The sequence below is a fragment of the Cupressus sempervirens genome, chromosome 4, assembly GCF_028749045.1.
Source record: "Cupressus sempervirens isolate cs-2001-9-10 chromosome 4, ASM2874904v1, whole genome shotgun sequence".
In the NCBI taxonomy this organism is placed as follows: domain Eukaryota; kingdom Viridiplantae; phylum Streptophyta; class Pinopsida; order Cupressales; family Cupressaceae; genus Cupressus; species Cupressus sempervirens.
The window spans coordinates 319,634,492-319,655,573 of record NC_143121.1 but is presented as its reverse complement, the minus strand read 5'-3'; the positions used below and the strand labels follow the sequence as shown (position 1 = coordinate 319,655,573).

The following is a 21,082-nucleotide window of genomic DNA, read 5'->3' as shown; positions in this document are numbered from 1 at the left end:
CAAAATATTTAAGTTATTTTTACTTTTAGGAGTCTTTGTGCCCTAATTGTAAAGCTTTTCCATATAGAAGTATGACCGGACTTAAAGCCAAACCGGTACATTTTTAGGTAGCCTTTGAGTTAGTGAAGGTTTATCTGTATCATTGTTTCCAGCTCTTGATAGAAGTGTAGTTAGAGATTCACCTTGCCCATTACTTGCTCCACGAGTAAGTGGATTCTTTCTTGAAAGATAAGAAGGAAGGATATTGGTAACATCCATTTTATAAAATCTCTCGACTTCTTGCTTACCTTGAGTTGATCCAAGGAATGGTGAGAAGGTTGAGCCTTCCCTTTAAGGTAGGAGAGACTTTGTCTCACACGCTATGGCTGGTCATCCTATTTTGTGACTGAATTTTTACCCAAAACATTCGATTGAAAAATATCCACCCAACAAGGCCAATAGTGTTTCACTTCAATTTAGTTTGGCTTTCAATGTTTACTTTTGGCTAGTACTCTTACAAGGTTCATATATATTAAAAAATTCATATAAAAGCCTTGCTTAGTATTTATGCTATTGTTTACAATTTCTCACTAAATTGTCGATTTGCATCTATATACAAGGAAAGCATTGCTACAAGCCTAGGGCAATGGCAGTAGTGTGGAATACTACGAAAATAATAGCACATCTCTTAATCATTCCATGTTAATATCCTTAACATCAATGGTACAAGTACACCAAAGAATGTGTCTCTACTTTAATGCCTTAAACATTTGTTAGAAATGTATGACCATTCAAGACTGCCTACCTGTGATTGCATGAACAACTTGATGAAATCTAGTGAATCTTTGATGGTGAACCACCTCCCAACAGTTAACACTTTGATAATAAAATGAATGAAAAAAACTGGTTAGGTTTTTGTGATAGGTTGGTGGGTTGAAAATTTGTTTCTTGAGCATTGTTTTTTCACAATTTTAATGAGAATGAAACAATTCATAATTCTTGAACATCATTAAAATTAGAGCTGATTAAATCGCCTTTGTTTTGGGGGGAAAAAATTATTTTGACCAGGGATTTTAAAAAACCCCAGAATGACTAATCAATGTGAGTAAATAAGTTTAAATTTATATGAAATTTGACAAATTGACGATGAGTTAATAATACTTGAACATCATTGAAATGAGAGCTGATTAAATTGCCTTTGCTTTGGGGAAAAAATGTTTCGACTAGGGCTGAAAATCCCCTAAATTGGGATTTTTCCATGGACTAATCAATGCGATTAAATAAGTTTCAATTTATATGAAATTTGACAACTTGACAATGAGTCAATCTAAATATTTGTATCACTGGGTTGAAGCTGCAATGTACAATCACTAATCTAAATTGTTACTTAATGTGAATGCTATGGTAGAGTCCTTTCTGTTGGATTTTCTACACTTATCTTGCTCCCGCAATTGGCCCTTGGATGACACTGTTAATAATTGATAGCTTTAGTTGGATAAACTATAGTGCAAATATGTGTGTGTGTGTGTGAGAGAGAGAGAGAGAGAGAGATATAATATATATTAATATTAAATATATGGGATATTTATTTTTCATTATATTAATTATAGTCTAATGAATAGACATGTCTCGTGAAGAGACATGTCTATCCATACTTCATCCTATATTAGAGAGATGGCCACCATTTGGAAAGTACATACCAAATACAATGGCAATGCTATTACATTTGCAGCAGATCTAGAAATCTCAACATGGTATTAGAGCCAACTACAAATGTAACTTAAATGAATTTCTACGTAACTGCAGGAGTATAATAACGCATTATGGTGGAAACTGGAATTTTTTGTTTTCAAAGATAGACTTTGTTGATCCTCTATTTTCCATTGGCCTGAATCAAAATTTCATATTTGTGTGTTCAAGTTGACACAAATGTTTGTTCAACCATGTCCAATGTTATTATGATGCTCACACGCAATTCCATGACATTGCAAAATCCATCAAAGCTTTTTTTTGTAGGGAAAAATGAAAGTTGTGTTTCAACATCGGAGATATATCTAAAGAGCATAATAAGCAAGGATTTTAGAAAATTCAATATGATATCAGAACTGTGTAATACAGAAGCCAGCGATGGAGAAGATTTGAGCTTGTGTTTGATGACGAGCTTGGAAAAGCCTTCAAGCACATTAGACTAGATATAGAAACTTTGTATGATTGAAGTTGTTATTGACATCGTACATTTTGACGTGAGAAATATTGAGATAACTCTGATTGGATCGACACGATGATTGGATACCACAAGTTTACTTCAACTTATTTTGTTTAATAATGTTCCTCATTCGTGGGAGTTCCCTGGTGATGTCTTGCTGAGGATTTGCATGTCGATACAGATTACTGCAACTGATTATCCAAGTCAGATAGGTGGATGTCACAGATCGCAAAATTGACAAAATCATTGTTAGTGTAGTGAGAGGAAGACTACTAGAACCCGATGAACTGTTGCACCATTGCCCTAAAATTCCATGCATCCATGGTCAAAATTGTGCTCTGCCTTGAGCGACAACATTTGGGATCTTCGACATGTGCTTGGTCTACAATGGAATTAGGTTTTCTAATCTTGCTATGGTTGAGGGAAGGCTTCCATCATGGTTCTATAACCTATAGAATGTTTGCGTCAGTTCATAGGCATTTGATGAATCGTGAGATTATGAAGATTGCAATTTGGTGATCATTCTTGATATATGTTTTTCATCGAGTAGCCGACAATGACTTGAGAGCCATGTCACAAGGTAAGTATGTGTAAATATATTATAATAATAATGCTTATAATTCCAAACCATTCCAAATAGTTTGAAACTCACGATCAAAACTTTCATAGCAAGATGTCATTGTTGATTAAATATACATTGCTGATTGTGTAATATGTCGGTTAGACATGATTCTTGCCTGATTTGTATTTCCTTGGGATTCTCTAATCCCTCAATAACAAGAATTGAGGACCCACCACAAACCAACAATTGTGGATAAACTTAAAATCAAAGCAAGTACTTTTTTGCCTGCGATTTATTGTGGGCGGAAAGGTTGGAGATACAATAAGAAACACAGACCATATATCCAGTTAGCGGATGGTAGAGTCAAAGCGCTAAATATTCATGAAGGATGAAAATTGACTCGTGTTATATTTCCTATATGGGCTCACTTTATGAAAGGAAATATTTGAAACACTAGGACGAAAGCATATGGAATTCAGATTCAGAGGGAGATTCAGAAGGAGTTTGGCATCTTCAAAGAGGTCAAAATGACGATGAACTCGAGCTTTAGATCATAGTGGTTAAGAGGGAGTTTACTATTGAAGGTGAAACAATTATGAGGTAGACTTGATTTAATTGATTATTATACCACTGAAATCATTTAATGCCTTATGGGCCTTGTGTAAATCATAAGGAAGTGACAACTTCCAAATGATTATCACTTGTATTTGTTGATGTTATTGGAAGATGACAATCTTGCAATAACTTAATCTTCTATCATGATAGACATCGTGTGATGGCTAAAACAAATCATGATAGATGATTTCTAGCATGGTGGATTCAGTTCCTTAAACAAACCATGACCTTCTAGATTGTGATCGACATAGTGTGATGGCTGAAACTGATCACAATAGATTATGAATATTCCTATGGTAAGTGCACATTACCTTTGAACAATTTTGAGTTGTGGTGAATATCACGAGACTTGATATTCTTGGTCAGACCATATCTCTGATATCATATTGAGATGATATCTAAAACCAGGTATCACGTGTTAGGTGATTCTTCATATCACGTGTTCGGTACTATGTAAAACTAGGTATCACGTGTTAGGTGATTCCTTATATCACATGTTAGGTGATATGCAAAACTAGGTATCACATGTTAGGTGATTCCTCATATCACTTGTGAGGTGATATGTAAAACTAGGTATTATATGTTAGATGATATTTCATATGATGTGTTATGTGATCACAAGATATGTAATATGATTATGCCATTTATCTTCCCTATGCCATTTATCTTCCCTAGCTAAGAGGGAGTGTTGATGTTTGTAGCATCGAGCAGATGTCAAATGAGTTTGCATTCAATAAACCGGGAAGTCAATTGAGTTGACATTCTAGAAACCATAATTTACTTTGGTAATATGTTATTCATATTGTGTATGAATCTTATTTATCCTCTCTAAGTTAGGAGGGAGTGTTAATAATTGATAGCTTTAGTTGGATAAACTATAGTGCAAATATATATATATATATATATATATATATATATATATATATATATATATATATATATATATATATATATATATATATATATATATATATATATATATATATATATATATATATTAATATATTAAATATATGATATATTTATTTGTCATTATATTAATTACATTATAATGAATAGACATGTCCCGTGAAGAGACATGTCTATCCATACTCCATCTTATATTAGAGAGACGGCTGCCATTTGGAAAGTGCATACCAAATACAATGGCAGTGCTATTACATTTGCAGCAGATCCGGAAAACTCAATAGACACAATATGTGCATCTTTATCCTCATTAATATGTGCCTACTTCTTAGGGTCTACATCCAATTGTGATGGGATTCTCCTTGAACTCAATTTTTTCGCAATCCATGAGATACAAGACATTGTATACAACTGCAAGATCCTTTTCTTTCCTAGAGCTAAGCTTGTTCTTCATGATAGAGGGTATGATGTTGTACGTAGACATTGTGTATGATAGAGTGTAAGCGTGTATCAATTATGGAACTTCATACAGTTGTGACCAATTTAATGGTTTCTCCTGCAGTACAAAATAATGTTTGAGGCAGAGCTGGAATGCCCGCTAGGATGGCTGTTGACACCCCAAAAGTGATTACCAGATTTGGATCTACAAATTTTTGAATATTGGAAATTGGTTCCACTTTATTGACCTCCCATTAGAACACAAAGCCATAGATTTATTTCCTTATCATGATTAATTCCAAAACATATAAAAATATGTCAAGTCTAATTATTTATTCATATTCTACCGCCCATACCATTTACATATGACCTAAATGCAAAACTAACGCATCTTAATTTTGTAAGGCAGTCTGAACTGTAAAATTAGTAATTGTTGCTGTAAGGGCTGTTCTCTCTACATCACCTAACCCTTTTCATTGTTTTGATTCAATTTTGACCTTAGCAACCATATTCGTGACTATTAATTTCATTGATTATTTGTTGTGGCACAAATCTATATGTTTATAGATTTTACAGTTTCAATTCTTGCTTTTAATTATCTCTGATCTGTCTTGCTTACAAGCACTTCAACTTGCAGATTTAAATGACTTATCGTGTTATTTATCCCCTTTAAATTTCTTCCATCATTGCTTCAAAATGAAAAATGTTTAATGTCTCTGCCCTTACAGTGTGTTCTGTGGATTCCTAGTTTTGTTGGTTCCTATTTAGGTGTGTCATTGAGCTCTTAAAGGGGATGTGTGCTGAATTGGCAATTGTTCTATATTCTTAGGTTCAACTTGGTTCACCTATTCAGCAGTTCCTATAGCAGCTCCCCCATCTACTTGTATAAAATGTGTGCTTGAAGGATCACTTGTTTCAGATTTTATTTTTGGAAGAGATGATCTTGAAACAAAAAGCAAACATCAAATGTAATGAAAAGCTCGGGATTCCCTGAGTTTGCTCAGCATTGAGGATTTTACTTCCCCTCCAGAAAATTCTGCGAGAGATTTAAGTTTCCCTACCTTATTTCAGCAATATCATTTTCAAGAATTACAGCCAACATTTAACACAGTAACTAATTTACAATCAATTTCTCGATTTCAAATGAAGCTCTCTCAAATGAGATTGTCACAATAGTTCAACTTGAAGACCAATGCAAATATGAGTACGTAATTTGGGAGATTAAGAGTACAGTATGCACCCGACAGAGATTTTCAATTTCACAAACTTCTGATGTAATAGTCAATATTTACATTCAATGTGGATTAAAGGAAGCTCCTCACTCGAAATTTGGCAGTCATATTCCTGACCATAATTTATATCATTCAGTTCTTCTGATCATGATCATTCCCTTCTGTCTCTTCTAGGCACTGTGACTAGCCCACAATCCCTCGTGGAGGTGATTCCATTCTCAGCCAGAATAAAGTTTGCTCTTGCTCACTATGCCTAAAAATATTGAAATCAGCTGAACTCTGGTCAGTTATGATCTGATGTTGGCAGTTACTGTAATCGGGCTTCTTAAAGATTCCTATGTTGTTGTGGTTCAAATCCAACACCAAATGGGATAGATGCAAGATGTTGATGAAAGTGATGCAAGAATTGATACATGGCTATCACAGTGATTAGGAGATTCTGATTCCATGAAACAACTCAGGTATCTCTGCTTTCCTACAACCGAAATGCACCCATATCCTGTCACTAATCACTATCTGATGTTTCAAGCAATGCGATGCATTCCTGATGTGCAAATTTGTCTCTGAAAGAGACTTCCTGAATTTGCTGATTCTGCGCAGACTAGGGCGGTAGGCCTCCTGTCAAAATTGCATAATTCCCTTCAGTTTGTCCATTCCATGTAATTCCTATATTCGATGCCTTATTTCTCCCACAAGCTCTGCTTTTATTTTCCATATGAGCTCTGCTCTGAAATTTCCCTCCCAAATTTTTGAAATAGAATGGGACTATTTGGGAGGGGAAATAATAATGTGGCCTCAAGTAATATTTTATTTTAAATTTGTACTCGGTGGGCCCTCCTTTAAATAGATAATTAAATAATATTATTCTTAGAATAAGCTTGTGGTGAACAATATAAATTAATAAATTTTATTCTCTTGATTTAATTAATAGCTTACAGGAATTGGATAAGCTATTGTCAATATTTCCCATGATGTTTAGGAGGGCACATGACAGAGCTGAATTCAAGGAGCCAGGATAATGATTATGAAGGATAGTATTTATTACCAAGGAAACCAGAATGAAACAATAGAGAATTTTGTTTTGCAATAATATTCTGTTGTTGATTTTCCATATATCTAGGGAAAACGTGTCATTAATATAATATGATTCTGATGTTCTGTATTGATTTGCTTTACTGTGTTTCTTTATGTATTATCTAGATTCTTGATAAACAAAACACATGAAAACTGGATGACTTCTGATAAAAAAATTTGTGTGTATTAAGAATCTTTTTTTACTTGTACAGGTTGCAAGTTGTACTTGGGGAAGTTTTTGGGGTATTCATTTCTAACAGGATTACTTTGCCCTCTACCTCAATATGCCCTAGCTGATACAGGTGAGAAACACAATTACAACCACATTCTTTCTTTTGGTTTTTTTCATGCTTTGTTAATCACTTATGAATTGGTAAGTAATATGCTGTTGCAAGAAGAAGATTTGGCCGCTACTATGTTGCTGATTAATGGGAAAAAAATTGTTTGCAGATCAGCGGACAAATATTTTGGACCAATCTTTTGGATCAGAGATGCAGGATGAAGATCCTCCTAAGTTTCTTCTATGGGCTAGAAAGTTGTTTATCCCTATGCTACTTGTGATGACAGTGGTGATGGGATGGAATTATCCTGTTTCTCTTGCAATAAATGTTGTGTTCATCCTCTTGAGTACAAAGCCTACACCTTCTTCTATATACCTATGGGTCGAAGAGGTTCTTACTAAGTACCTATTCTGTGTTATTGTAATATTTATATGATTTTTCTGTTTTTGGTAAATATTTAGAAAACATTATTGTCAATTTGATATCTAAGAGACAATAAACAGGAGATAAATGTGCTGATTGTTTTCAGTTGTTGCGCTCTCACTACTTTCTTGACATTTCTTCTAATACATATCAATGCAACTATTTTTGTATGAAAATATGCTTTTTGAAACTAAAACCTCTGCTATATTTGACTTCCAATTCTTCAGAGCATCAAATACTGGAGTGGTTGCCAATATATCATTCTTTATAGATATTATTGGACACAGTTGATAGTTAAGTGATAGACTTTTTAAAAGGACTCGCAAGTCCACAAAACTGCCTCGCACTGGCAAAGTTGTTCCTGGCTGGGATTAAACAAAATTAAAATCAGTCCAGATTGTGTGTTGCTCCCTGTAATGAATCTTCACCTTATATGTCTGGCAATTTGAGAGAGAGACCCATTTTAATTGTAGCTTTCCAGCATCCAAACCTGATCCAATTGAATTTTGATAAGATTCTACTGGAGATGGATTCAATACCATTACTGATCTACTTCAATTCATATAATTTTTAACTCAATCTTTCAATTCCTTGATAATTCGAGGCTTGCCCTTATTCTTTTTAACTCATTCTTTCAATGCCTCGTCTGTTGATCCCTGTAATGAATCTGCACCTCACATGTCTGGCAATTTGAGAGAGAGACCCATCTTAATTGTAGTTTTCCAGCACCCAAACGTGATCTAATTGAATTTTGATATGATTTCTAGTGGAGATAAATTCAATACCATTTCTGATCAACTTCAATTCTAATATAATTTTTAACTTCTTCTTTCAATTCCTTCATAATTCCAGGCTTTCCCTTCTTATTCTTCTTTCTTGTCTATGGCTTAGTATTGTCCTTTGTTTTCACAACTTGCACAGTGCTAGGATTTGATGCAGACAGATCCACTGTGGCTTTGATATTTAATGCATTGAGGATCTTGAAAGTCTTGTGAAGGGGTGCGGAGAAAAACAAGGATCTTTAAGGCTCATAATTTTAGGCCAAGTTTTACAAGATAGTGTTGGACCCATATTTAAAACATAATGAATATTTGTCAGTTTCCCAGGATTAAGGGGCTAGATCTAATCCATTTTAATCAAATTGTCAGATAAGAGGTCGTCCATATTCTAACTTGTTAGTTTCCTCAACATGGCGTTTATATTTATTCTTGATTAATGTGAATGTGATATATATAGCCAAGCCAAAAATGATTAAATATGTTGTCTGGTTTGTTCTGGTTTTGGAGATATATTGAGATGGCACGAAGGTGGTGGTGGGAGGACATGGGAACACTATGTGCCCATGAACCTGCAAATAATATATATTTATCTGAATTGCCGAGGGCTCTTTTGCTCTGTGATTGTTTACTAGGCCCTGAAATCCAGGTTATATTTGCTTATTTGTAGATTCATTTTTGCCATTGTTACAATAAAGGTTTATTAGAAATTTAGTTTGAGGCACAACTTATCGTGTTAAAACAAGAGTGATTAAGAGTTCACACATCAACCCATTTTTGTATATAAATGAAATTCGATGGGTTCTGCATGCTGCTTTCTGGCATTTGAAGGGGTTTACTCACATATACTAGTTTACAATGTTACAGAGCGCTGCGAGGTTTTCAAACCATTTCCCCATTGCAAATGGTCCCCCCCTCTTTTTGCTTTGGCAGTAATAGTGGTCTTACGTGGTTTCAGTTGGTAGCAATTTTCAAGTCTCCAAATCTAAGATATGAGTTTGAGCAACTTTGCCCATTTAGAGGTCAAGAGTCTAGCTTAGAATCCAAGGTTCCCATCTTGACAAGATGGTAGAGAGATGATGAAGAGGAATTAGGTTGGAGTACAGACCAAATAAATTCTAAAAGGGGATAAGAACAAGACATGAGATGAGGAGTTGCAATGAAGACAATTCTAAAGTAAAGAGTGTGCATAGTTCACAAAGATAGGTTGGATTCAAATGCTTGCTACGTGGAGAATCTCAAGCAGGTGAAGTGTCAGTGAGAAGGAAAAAAATACCTTCAAGGTAAACAAACCAGTAAAGTGATTGGCATAAATTAGAGCACCCACACAGTCTATTCTACGGGCATAACAACCACCATTCAAGATGAACACTTTCAATTTTGAGGACATCTCTGCGTTGATAGCATGTTAAGACTCAACTTGTTTGAACACTTGAGAACAAGTAAAGCTACTTAGAAGTTTTGGTAACTAAATTATGGGCTATTAAATATGAACAAGTTCTCAAGAAGAAATAAATAAAAGCCTTACCTCAGTTAGTTGAAAAGCGTCATTGTTATGAACAATACTGCTTGTCCTTTGCGATGATCATGTCCCCAAGTGTGAGCACGCTGAGAGAGTTGTGCATCAAATTGGACAAGAGGGAAGGTTCAGAGATGTTGTCCTGCAACCAATTACCTTTGATGCCTTTGATGTTGTCCTGAGCAACGTATTAATTTATTATTGATGGGTTACACATGAGTAATAAAATACAACTAAGTAGCAGACCCAATGTGGCGAGGAGGTACCACGTCAGTAGCTGGAAAGGTTGTACCCCATTGAAAGGAAATATTAAAATCATCATCGAGCAACGTTATTTCAAGCCATGTCATCGGGCAAGTTGTTCAATGAGATTTGGAGACAAGTGGTCAAACCATCAAATATTGCCTGCAAACTATTTTGGTGACCCTAACACACCTTATTTTTGCTTGAGCTGTGTGTAAGAAGGAATAATTAATAGGGTAAAGGAAGCTATGAGCATATAAGAGTCTCCACCAATGACAGACCAAGCATTTTTCAAACAATTCATTAAGCATTTTTTTAGTATTAATTACAACGGACGTCAGTGGTGATAGAAATCTGAGACGTGCAGGAGTACATGCAGAGCATTAGTATGAGACCTTTAGAATCACATAATAATATTGAGATAATCAATAGATATGTACCAATGATATAATAGAAAGTTTTCAAGATTGGAAGAAGATTGAAAAAGATGCCAGTTCTTTGGATATAGTCATGATAAAAAAGCAAAAAAAAAAAACATGGTGAAGCTATTGCCAATTTCTCAACATTTGTTGGACACATATTTTAATAAGGTAGATTCAGTGAAGTTTCTGCATAAGTTTTCCTCTCAAGGAAATTATACATTAGCTGTGAAAGAGAAGAGAAGATCCACTTAAGTACAATGAGCAGGTCCAAGCAATTTCCATTACACCTCTATGTTTGAATATCACATTCCCCTGGTTCATACACATCAGTCATGGAGGTGTGAAGTAATGAAATCACATATCAATTATTTAATACGGGGCATATAGATGAATTTGGGAAATCTATAATAGTAGCGGCATGAATTTCACAGTCGCACATTCATCTATGAGCTCTACACTGGAGTGATAAAAAATGGAAAACAATTGACCATCCCCTTTAGTCAAATTGGTGAAAGAAGGAAATACAGTTCACTAAAATCCTAATCCCTATGATAGAATAGTGAACCTTATAAGAAGAGAATATTCTAGATCGAAAAATCATTTGTAAGAAAGCACAAGTGTCCATATTGATAAAGCCATGAATTATCTGAATCAATGTTGGAGAACCGTACATGTGGGGAAGAGAAGAAAACTTGGGTACAAACATTGTAAAATAAAGGAGAAATTCAAATATCATCCATTGCAATTAACTTCACATGATACACATACTGTATGAAGAAATATATATATATATATATATATATATAAAGAAACCATCAAATAAGAAGCAGATAATACAGTTATATTATATAACTCCACCAATACCTCCAAAGAATGAGGTAGTTCTCTGACTCCACCAACGGGAAAATACTGAAAATATATATGATAATTCACATCTAATAGGAGTGATTCTCATTTGGATTCACATTTAACAGGAGCGATTATGTTAAAAAAGAAGAAAAGAGAGCGGATATATCTTCTATAGTTACATAGAATGCAATCTTCTCATTAAATACCATGTAAGCTCAAAACCCATGAGTGGGCAAAATACTTGAAAGGAAATTGTTCTAAAAAGAGATTTAAATCAAGGGTGACGCATTATTTTGTACAACCCATGTAATGCAGGGCATAAAGATAATCAGAACATGATATCCTATGTGGCCAACCAAGGTGGTTGAATAATTATAAAGAAATGCACAATATTATCAACGCATCCATATTAAATGAATATACTTTTCCTAAACTATAAATACTGCCTCAAGGCAAGAGCCTCCAACACAATGGTAAATTGTGCGCCTCCTATGTGGGAGGTCTTGGGTTCGAATCTACTCAAGTGTTAATTCTATAACTTGTTAAAGCATACTGATCTGAGAACAGATCAATTCGATTTGAGATGGCACGATAAATATAGGACAAAATGTTTGCATCGTTTCCTTTATAAGATCGGCGCCTATCCTTAGGATGTTTGTTTAAGACTATACTAAACTTAATTCTATTTGTTTGTGATTAAACCTAATCATCCTTAGAGAATTGCCGACTTCTAGAGGATTAGGCAAATAATTTTGGAAGAGACATGTCCTTAGAAAGGACATGTCCCTTGACTCCTATACTTATAGAGGGTAAGGATGAAGTCTAAGAACACACAAGATCAATACAAGTCTGATCCTTAGTCATTACTGCCTTCATACGAATTGCAGAAGTAAAACACAGAATTCTGATTGATATTTCTAATCTAGTCAAAGGCAATAATCTTAAGTTACTCACAGCAAGTTATAAGAAGATCGAGAGGGCATAATTTAATCTATATTCAGTCCAAAGAATTTGCAGAAACTTTACATGGTATCAAAGTTCTGGTAGTCGAACCTAGGCTCTACAAAATTTAGTAATCAGATTTTATATATATCTAGCAACTATCTCCTATCTTCAATGGCGTACACAATCAGACCCGAGGACAGGTTTGATGGGAAAGAACACTTTGATGCTTGGAAATTTAGAATCATGATGATTCTTGAAGAGAATGATGTAAAACAATTTGTTGATAAAGCATCCAAACAACCGCCAGTTGAACCTCATAAATCCATTTGGGGCAAAGGAAATGGGAAAGCAATTCAAATCATATTAGATGGAGTAAACTATGATATCGTACCCATGCTTACAAAACATCAAATTGCATTTGATATGATGAATGCATTACGAAATGCATAGGAGGTCAACAATGCAACGAGAGTTCTTGCACTGAAAAGGCAACTAAATCACATTCAAAAAAATTAAAGAGAATTAATGAATTCTTACTTCCTAAGGTTTGCTAGCATTAGAGATGAACTCTCAAGTATAGGAACCACTATTAGTGACACAGAACTAACACTAATGGCGATAGATGGATTACCAAGTTCATGGGGAACTTTTGCACATGGAATAAGTGCCACAGATAATCTTCTTGACTTCAATAGACTTGAGAATGATTGTCTGCAAGAAGAATCGAGAAAACTAAAGAAAGGAGGGAAACTAAAAACAGAAAATGAAGAACTTCATGTTCTTTATACAAACTCCTATAAGGGCAAGAAGAAGCATTTCAAGAAAAAAAAGGGAAATCAAAAGAATGGAATACCCAAGAAAGATCTATCCAAAATAAAGTGTTTCAACTGTGAAAAATTTGCACACTACAGATCTAATTGTCTTGAAAATTCTAAACAACAAGCAAACTCTACAAATGTTACTAGGGAAGAAGATACCTACGATCCTGAGAATCGTGTATTGTACTCCTGACTATCAATTTCAAGTGAAGCATGGGTAATTGATATTGGATCTTCTAGACATATAACAAGGTACAAAGAAGCACTAGACTCTATTTTAGAAAAAGTCAATGACGAAGTTACCACTGGAGATAATTCAGCACATCTCGTTGAAGGAATTGGAAATTGTACCCTAAAATTAAAATCTGGAAAATCTCTTCTCAAAGGTGTACTCTGCGTACTAGGAATAAAAAGAAATCTAATTTCAATAACAATACTTAAAGATGATGGGTATAATGTTGCATTTGTGGACGTCAAAGTTATAACTTGGGCAAAGAACTCCTTAATCAAGAGAGCAAAGTGGATTGGTTAGAGAAAAGGATATTTGTATGAGTTGAATTCATAATCTAGTCAACCTATTCAAGCCTTAATTCATAAAGCTGAAGACAACTGAAATTTGGCACAGAAGATTAGGGCATCTAAATTTCAAAACCTTATCAACTATGGAGAAGATGGTTACTGGATTACCCAAACTAAATAAAGACCACTCAGGCATATGCAAAGGGTGCACTCTGGGTAAGAACACCAGAAGTCCATTTCATGATAGCACTAGAAAAACAAATAATGTTTTGGAATTAATTCATCCAAATTTATGTGGACCTATGTCTACTCCTTCTCTTGGAGGATTCTGGTATTATATTTTGTTCATAGATGACTTCTCTAGGAAAACATGGATTTACTTCTTAAAATGCAAATAATCAGAAGAAATCCTAAATAGATTTAAAGAATTTAAAACATTAACTGAAAACTTTTCAGGACATAAAATTAAAACCCTTAGAATTGATAACGGAAAGGAATATACCTAAGACTTGTTTAAAAGGTTTTGTAAAGAATCAGGGATTAAGAGGGAGTATGCCATTCCTTATAATCCAGAACAAAACGAGGCAGCAGAAAGAAAGAATAGAACAATTATAGAAGCTGCTAGAGCTATGATTTTTGATCAAAATCTAAAATATTACCTTTGGGCAGAAGCCTCTTGTATTGCTGTTTATATTCAAAACAGAAGCCCACATTCTTAGCTTAGAGATAAAACTCCTGAAGAAGTATTTACTAAGGTCAAACCTAATATAATTCAGTTTAGGATTTTTGGGTGCCCTGTATATATCCATGTTCCAAAAGAAAAGAGAACCAAGTTAGAACCCTTTGGGAGGAAAGGTATTTTTGTAGGGTATAGCGAAACACCTAAGGCATGTAGGATTTTCATACCTGGACAGAAAAGTATTCAACTTAGTAGGGATGTAATTTTTGAAGAAGATCTAGCATTCAAAAGAGCCCTAAGTTTTGAAGAACCTTCCACTTTACCTAGTCCTGAAAGAAATAGTGAATTTGGGTCCCAAAGGGAGAACTTAGAAGAAATTGAAGATGAAATTCAAAATCTAAGTCTTGAAGAAACTCAAATTTCAAAGAAAAGTCCATTTTGGGCCATTAAAACAATTGAGACAGCTCAAGACTTTGCTGCACCTTCTGGAACAGTCAGGGAAAGTAAAAGACCTAAAAGATTCTCTAGTTATATAGAAAACACGAGTGATTTATCCAAAACAAAACCAACCAATTCTTCTGATGCTATTAAACATATAGCTTGGAAAGAAGGTATTACAGAAAAATACAAATCTATTATGAAGAATGATGTTTGGGAAATTATTCCAAGATCTAAAGGAAAATCTGTTGTTTCTTCCAAGTGGATATTTAAAATTAAGCATGCTGCTGACGGTAGCATTGAGAAGTATAAAGTTAGATTTGTAATCAGAGGATTTTCTTAGAAAGAAGGGTTTGATTATGAAGAAACCTTTGCTCCTGTTGCTAGATATACCTCCGTAAGAGCACTCTTAGCAATTGCAACATCGAAGGGATGGAAAGTACATCAGATGGATGTAAAAACAACATTCTTAAATGGAAAGATTACAAAAGAAGTATATTTGGAGCAACCTGAAGGATTTGAAACTCATGATCCTAACGCTTTTGTTTGCAGGCTCGAGAAAGCTCTCTATAGGCTTAAATAGGTTCCCAGGGTTTGGTATGAAAGAATTGATAAGTATCTCACCGGCTTAGAATTCTCCAAGAATGAAGCCGATCCAAATTTATATTATAAAAGAGATAAAGATGATATGGTAATTCTGATATTGTATGTTGATGATTTATTAATAACAGGTGATGATCATCTTATAGATCAGTGCAAGAAAGATCTAACTAGAGAATTCGAGATGAAAGACTTGAGACTCCTTCATTACTTCTTAGGACTGGAAGTACAGCGGAATTCTGACAGTATCATACTTAATCAAGGGAAGTATACATTAGACATTTTGAAGAGATTTGGAATGTGGAATTGCAAGTCTATGTCTTCTCCAATGGAGACTAATCTACATAAACTTAAGGAAGCAACAACTGAATCAACTTCCATAGATTCTACTCTCTACAGACAAATGATTGGGTCCCTTATGTACTTATTAAATACAAGACCAGATATTTGTTATGTTGTTAATACTTTAAGCCAGTTTATCTGTGAGCCAAAGGAGATTCACCTAGTTGCAGTTAAACACATTATGAGATACTTACAAGGCACTCTTACTTTTGGACTCAAATACGAGAAGTTTGGCTTAGATTTACATGGATTCATTGACACAGATTGGGGTGGAAGTGTTAAGGATAGGAAAAGTACTTCAGGATGTTGTTTCAGTTTAGGATTAGCAATGATATCTTGGATATGTAGAAAAAAGTCTTCAGTAGCTCAAAGCTCCATAGAATCTGAATACATTGCCGCAACAATGGCCTCTCGAGAAGCAGTTTGGCTAAGGAAGTTACTTGTGAGATTATTTGGGCAAGCCATGAATCCTACGCTTATTTATTGTGATAATCAGAGTTCCATGAAGCTTTCAGTGAATCCAGATTTTCATGACAGGTCTAAGCATATTGAAATTTCTTACCATTATGTAAGAGATATGGTAGATAAGAATTCTGTAAAATTAAAATACATTTGCACTGCAAATCAGACAACAAACATACTCACCAAACCTCTATCTAGAGTGAAGATAGACCACTTTAGGAGAAGACTTGGTATGGTTGAGTTGTAATCCATTTGTACTCTTTAAATTATTAATAAAATAATTTTATTTTTCAGGCTATTAACTATTATGGGCACCACCATTTGTATTTATTATTTAAGAGGTGACGATCTTTGAGATAATGAACACTTGTATAAAAGACATTATGAGAGATGACGATCTCTTAGATAATGTGCTAAACAATAGAATTCTACTGTAAGATCTAGATGAGTTTAAGATCGTGTTGCGATGTTGACATTGCTATGTCAATGAGTCACAGTTTGGATAAAGGAAGAATTTTATTATTCTCCAGGTTTATCCTGTATTCTAGTAAGTCTTAAACTCAGGATCATGTTGTGATATAGAAATATTAGTATCTATGAGTCACAACTTGGATAAATGAAGAAATTATATTACTCTTTAGATTTATCCTGTACATTGTATTCTTTGCAATACGGTTATCACTAGTATCAGTGATTTTCCATACTATAGGCTTAGTAATATGACATTGTATCATGTGTTCTATGACACCACATGCTAAGGAGATTCAGATAGATATAGAGTATCAAATCTTGCTTGTTCATCTTTATTGATGTTGCTAGATATGATCTCTCTCAGTATGATTATCAAGTTAAGAGGGAGTGTTAGTTTTGTAACTTGTTAAAGCATACTGATCTGAGAACAGATCAATTTGATTTGAGATGGCATGATAAATATAGGAGAAAATGTTTGCATTGTTTCCTTTATAAGATTGACGCCTATCCTTAGGATGTTTGTGATTAAACTTAATCATCCTTAGAGAATCGCCAACTTCTAGAGGATTAGGCAAATAATTTTGGAAGAAAGGACATGTCCCTTGACTCCTATACTTATAGAGGGTAAGGATGAAGTCTAAGAACACACAAGATCAATACAAGTCTACTCTTTAGTCATTACTGCCTTCATATGAATTGCAGAAGTAAAACACAAAATTTTGATTGATATTTCTAATCCAGTTAGAGGCAATAATCTTAAGTTACTCACAGCAAGTTATAAGAAGATAGAGAGGGCAGAATTTCATCTATATTCAGTCCAATGAATTTGCAGAAACTTTACATCAAGATTAATGCATAATAATAATAATTAAGCACAACATATAATAATAATGAATCTTGGCTTCTACCTCTTACTAATTAAAAAAAAAACAATACTGCCTCATATCAAAAAGGATAATTACCTTTTAAAATGGGTAACATGGAATACCATCTTTCCATGATTATCCTATGTGGACCTCATATGAAAGAAAGGACCAAATGTTGACCTTGGAAACGACAGACCAACTACATCACCTTGTAAAGTAATCCATTTCTAGTAATGACATTAATAAAAATACATGTTGAAAATATAGATTTAGGTTAGGTCTATATTATATTAAAATGATCTTATTATGTAGAATTATTATCTTTGAGTATTATATAGTCTCTCTATTTATATTTCTATACGAAATTATTTGCCTTGATGTTTTCCTCCGAGAATGTTGTTATAGGAAAAAGAGAGAGATTGAAATTCAGAAGGAGACTGACATTTTAGGTAATTTTGAAAGAGAGGGAGAAGATTGAGGATGTTATTTAGTTAACCTTCAGTGATCTCGGTCTTAGTGATTAAGAGGGAGTAAACCATGTTGAGATGGATTCTCTAGTGATCAATAAATTGTCACAATCAAGAGGACTGTGATTCTTACATTGTGACCATGTGATTGTAATGGGCCTACCCCTTGTGTACATCATGAGGAGGTGATGACTTCCAAATGATCATCACTTGTATTTGAAGAAGTTTTTGTAAGGTGATGATCTTACAATAACTTGTATTATAAGATCAAATAAATTGAGTAAAGGGTGAATGTCTTGCATCTCAATATTCTAGGAGATCAATACTCATGATATCAAAATGTTGAATATCTTCTGATCAAAGATATTCTTATATTGAGGTGATATATGATCTGGTGTTTATTCTCCCTAACTAAGAGGGAGTGTTGTGGTGTGGTAGATTCAGTTGACTAAATTTTGTGCTATACATTTTGAGTAAGTGTTGTACTTAAATCATTTGAATATGTATTTTGTGAGACCTACAGCTGAATGCTTAGATGTCATTAAATTGACTATATTTGAGTAGTTGGTATAAATAAATATTAGAGATATTGGTAAGTATGCATTTTGTGAGACTTATGACTAAGATCTTAGACATTAATTATAATGTCTTTGAGTTATTTGTACAAATGCATACTATGTGTTTTACCAAGAGCTTAGATTCATTAAATTGAATGTCCATGGGTTGAGTAAAATAGTGATAAACCATTAGCCTTGAGCATCAAATTGTATTCATCCTTCTTGACTAAGAGGGAGTGTTAAAAGTTTTAGTCAATTTGGATGTCTTTGTATATATATATATGTGTGTTTGTTATTATACGAGATAATTTCATATAATAATACATATAACTATGGTTATATCAATTATAATTATATAATAATAATATTATAACTATGTTATAATATTAATTATTAATTATTAAAGGGACATGTCTATTCATGGCTTATGCTTATTTATATGAGGAGAGATGCCTTTGGAACACATATAACAAATATTATGGCAGTGTTAGTACATTTGTAGCGATCCTCAGAAATCTAACACAATAAATCTTATAATGTGGGCATTTGTTATTTAAGAGATTGGTCGAATAACATGGAGACTATGAAGTTTATTATCCCTTTTAGACTTTATTCCTGATACCTTGATCACCAACTCTCCCAAACACCTTCTTTTAGTGACTATTCAATAGATTGGGATGTGTACGGATGTTAAATGTCTATTTTTCCTCGAGGTTGCCAACACCTATTGATTGAATGGGAGTCTTCTACAATATAGACTAGATAGCTCTCTCTAACATGAAAGGATCCAATGTTTTCTAATTATGATATTCTATTAAAAAGAAATTTGTATCCCATTCTTATGTACACCACTTCCGAGGTCAACGATGATTGCATATTTTCTCTATTAATCTTCCCTTCGCTCATCTTTTTGCTATCGTTGTATATTATGTTATTCAGCATGAGATCACTTTCTTCTATTTTCTACCATCTACCAGACTGGTTCGCAATTCCTTCATTACGTTCTCTTTATCGTATCCTCCCATAGTAATCGATTGATTTATAACTGAATTTGTTAATCAATGTGATTGTTGATTCAAAATTTGATTATTTCCCTCACAACTAATTGATCGCCTAGCGTGACTATTATCTTCTGGCTTCATACGATAGCCTATTACCTTAGAGCTATTTTGTCAGTGTCGTTTTAATGTTTTGTCATAATTGTTGCATATCCTCTTTGATGGAAATGTATACAACGATCTATTTTTTTTTATTGCTTTATTATTTATGCTTAGTAATTGGCATTGAATGTTTATATTTAATAGTTGATGTACATTAGAGTATATGCCTTTATTGGTATGTATTATTATATTTATCAGAACTTTGTGTTATGATTATATTTAATCAATACATAATTTAATTATACCATATAAATTATATTATAATTATTCATTTATTGACATTATATTATACGTTATCAATTAATATATTATTTTCTTTTGTTATTTATTCATGTTATTAAGGTTATTATTATTCTTTATGATATTTATTTATTATATTGTCTCATATTCTGTCAATATATTATATTCTTTGATCATCATTTTAATAATTTAGTTTAATAGTTTATATTTTATTAGTATTATTATTATTATTATTTTTGACAAATTATTTATATTATCTATTAATAATATCTAAACTGGAATAGGGACATTATAGTCCGCCCTTCCCCAAATTGCTTGTCCTCAAGTAATTCCTGTTGTCGGTAAATGTATCATGTAGCCGACGAGTAGAGTAGTATCCGAACGGGTGCATGACGCTTCAGTCACCCCTTCGGAAAGGTATATGTACATGTCCGAGATGAATTACCGATAGATCAACGATAGATCATTGTAATCGGATTGTAATTTGCAAGTGCATACATGAATAAAGTACCTGTCTGAATTGAATCGTGTTATACATGTGTTGAACTTCTTACCCTATGCGGTAAACATTTGGCGTCGTTGCCAGACGAACCTGGAATGAAGGAATGATATGAAGATTGATGTCGAATTTGCCAAACAAGGATTGGAACAAGGTAAAAGATAAAAATGAACTAAGTACAGAAAAAGAAATTTTAATTTTAACACAGCAAGCAGAGCGCCGACAAAGACTTCAACAGATTGTCGAGGGGCACCGAAGGGGTGAAGAGGCACAGATGGAGGGAGTGCACTCATCTAGTAGGCTGAGGAGTGTTGAGGAATTTCTGGAAAAAACTCGACAACGCTTGAATTTGATGGAGGAAACAAGGGAAGAATTCCTTAACCTGTATACCCTGAGGGGAGAGTGTCCGAACAGAAGGGAAGCAACTCACACGGCTCGGAGTGCCGAGGGAGCACAAGCGTGGAGTGATCTCTTCGTTCCTAATACACCGGATG

The 21,082-nt window shown here is 33.9% G+C and overlaps 1 protein-coding gene across 2 annotated transcripts in view; it reads left to right on the top strand.

Moving 5' to 3' along the window:
• LOC149561315 (uncharacterized) overlaps window positions 1-21,082 on the top strand; it is a 126,444-nt gene that overhangs the window by 78,689 nt on the left and 26,673 nt on the right. For both annotated transcript variants that reach the window (XM_089825081.1, XM_089825082.1), the window contains exons 3-4: window positions 7,225-7,314; window positions 7,463-7,683. In XM_089825081.1, the coding sequence (XP_089681207.1) occupies window positions 7,225-7,314; window positions 7,463-7,683 (311 nt within the window). The remainder of the gene's footprint in view (window positions 1-7,224; window positions 7,315-7,462; window positions 7,684-21,082) is intronic.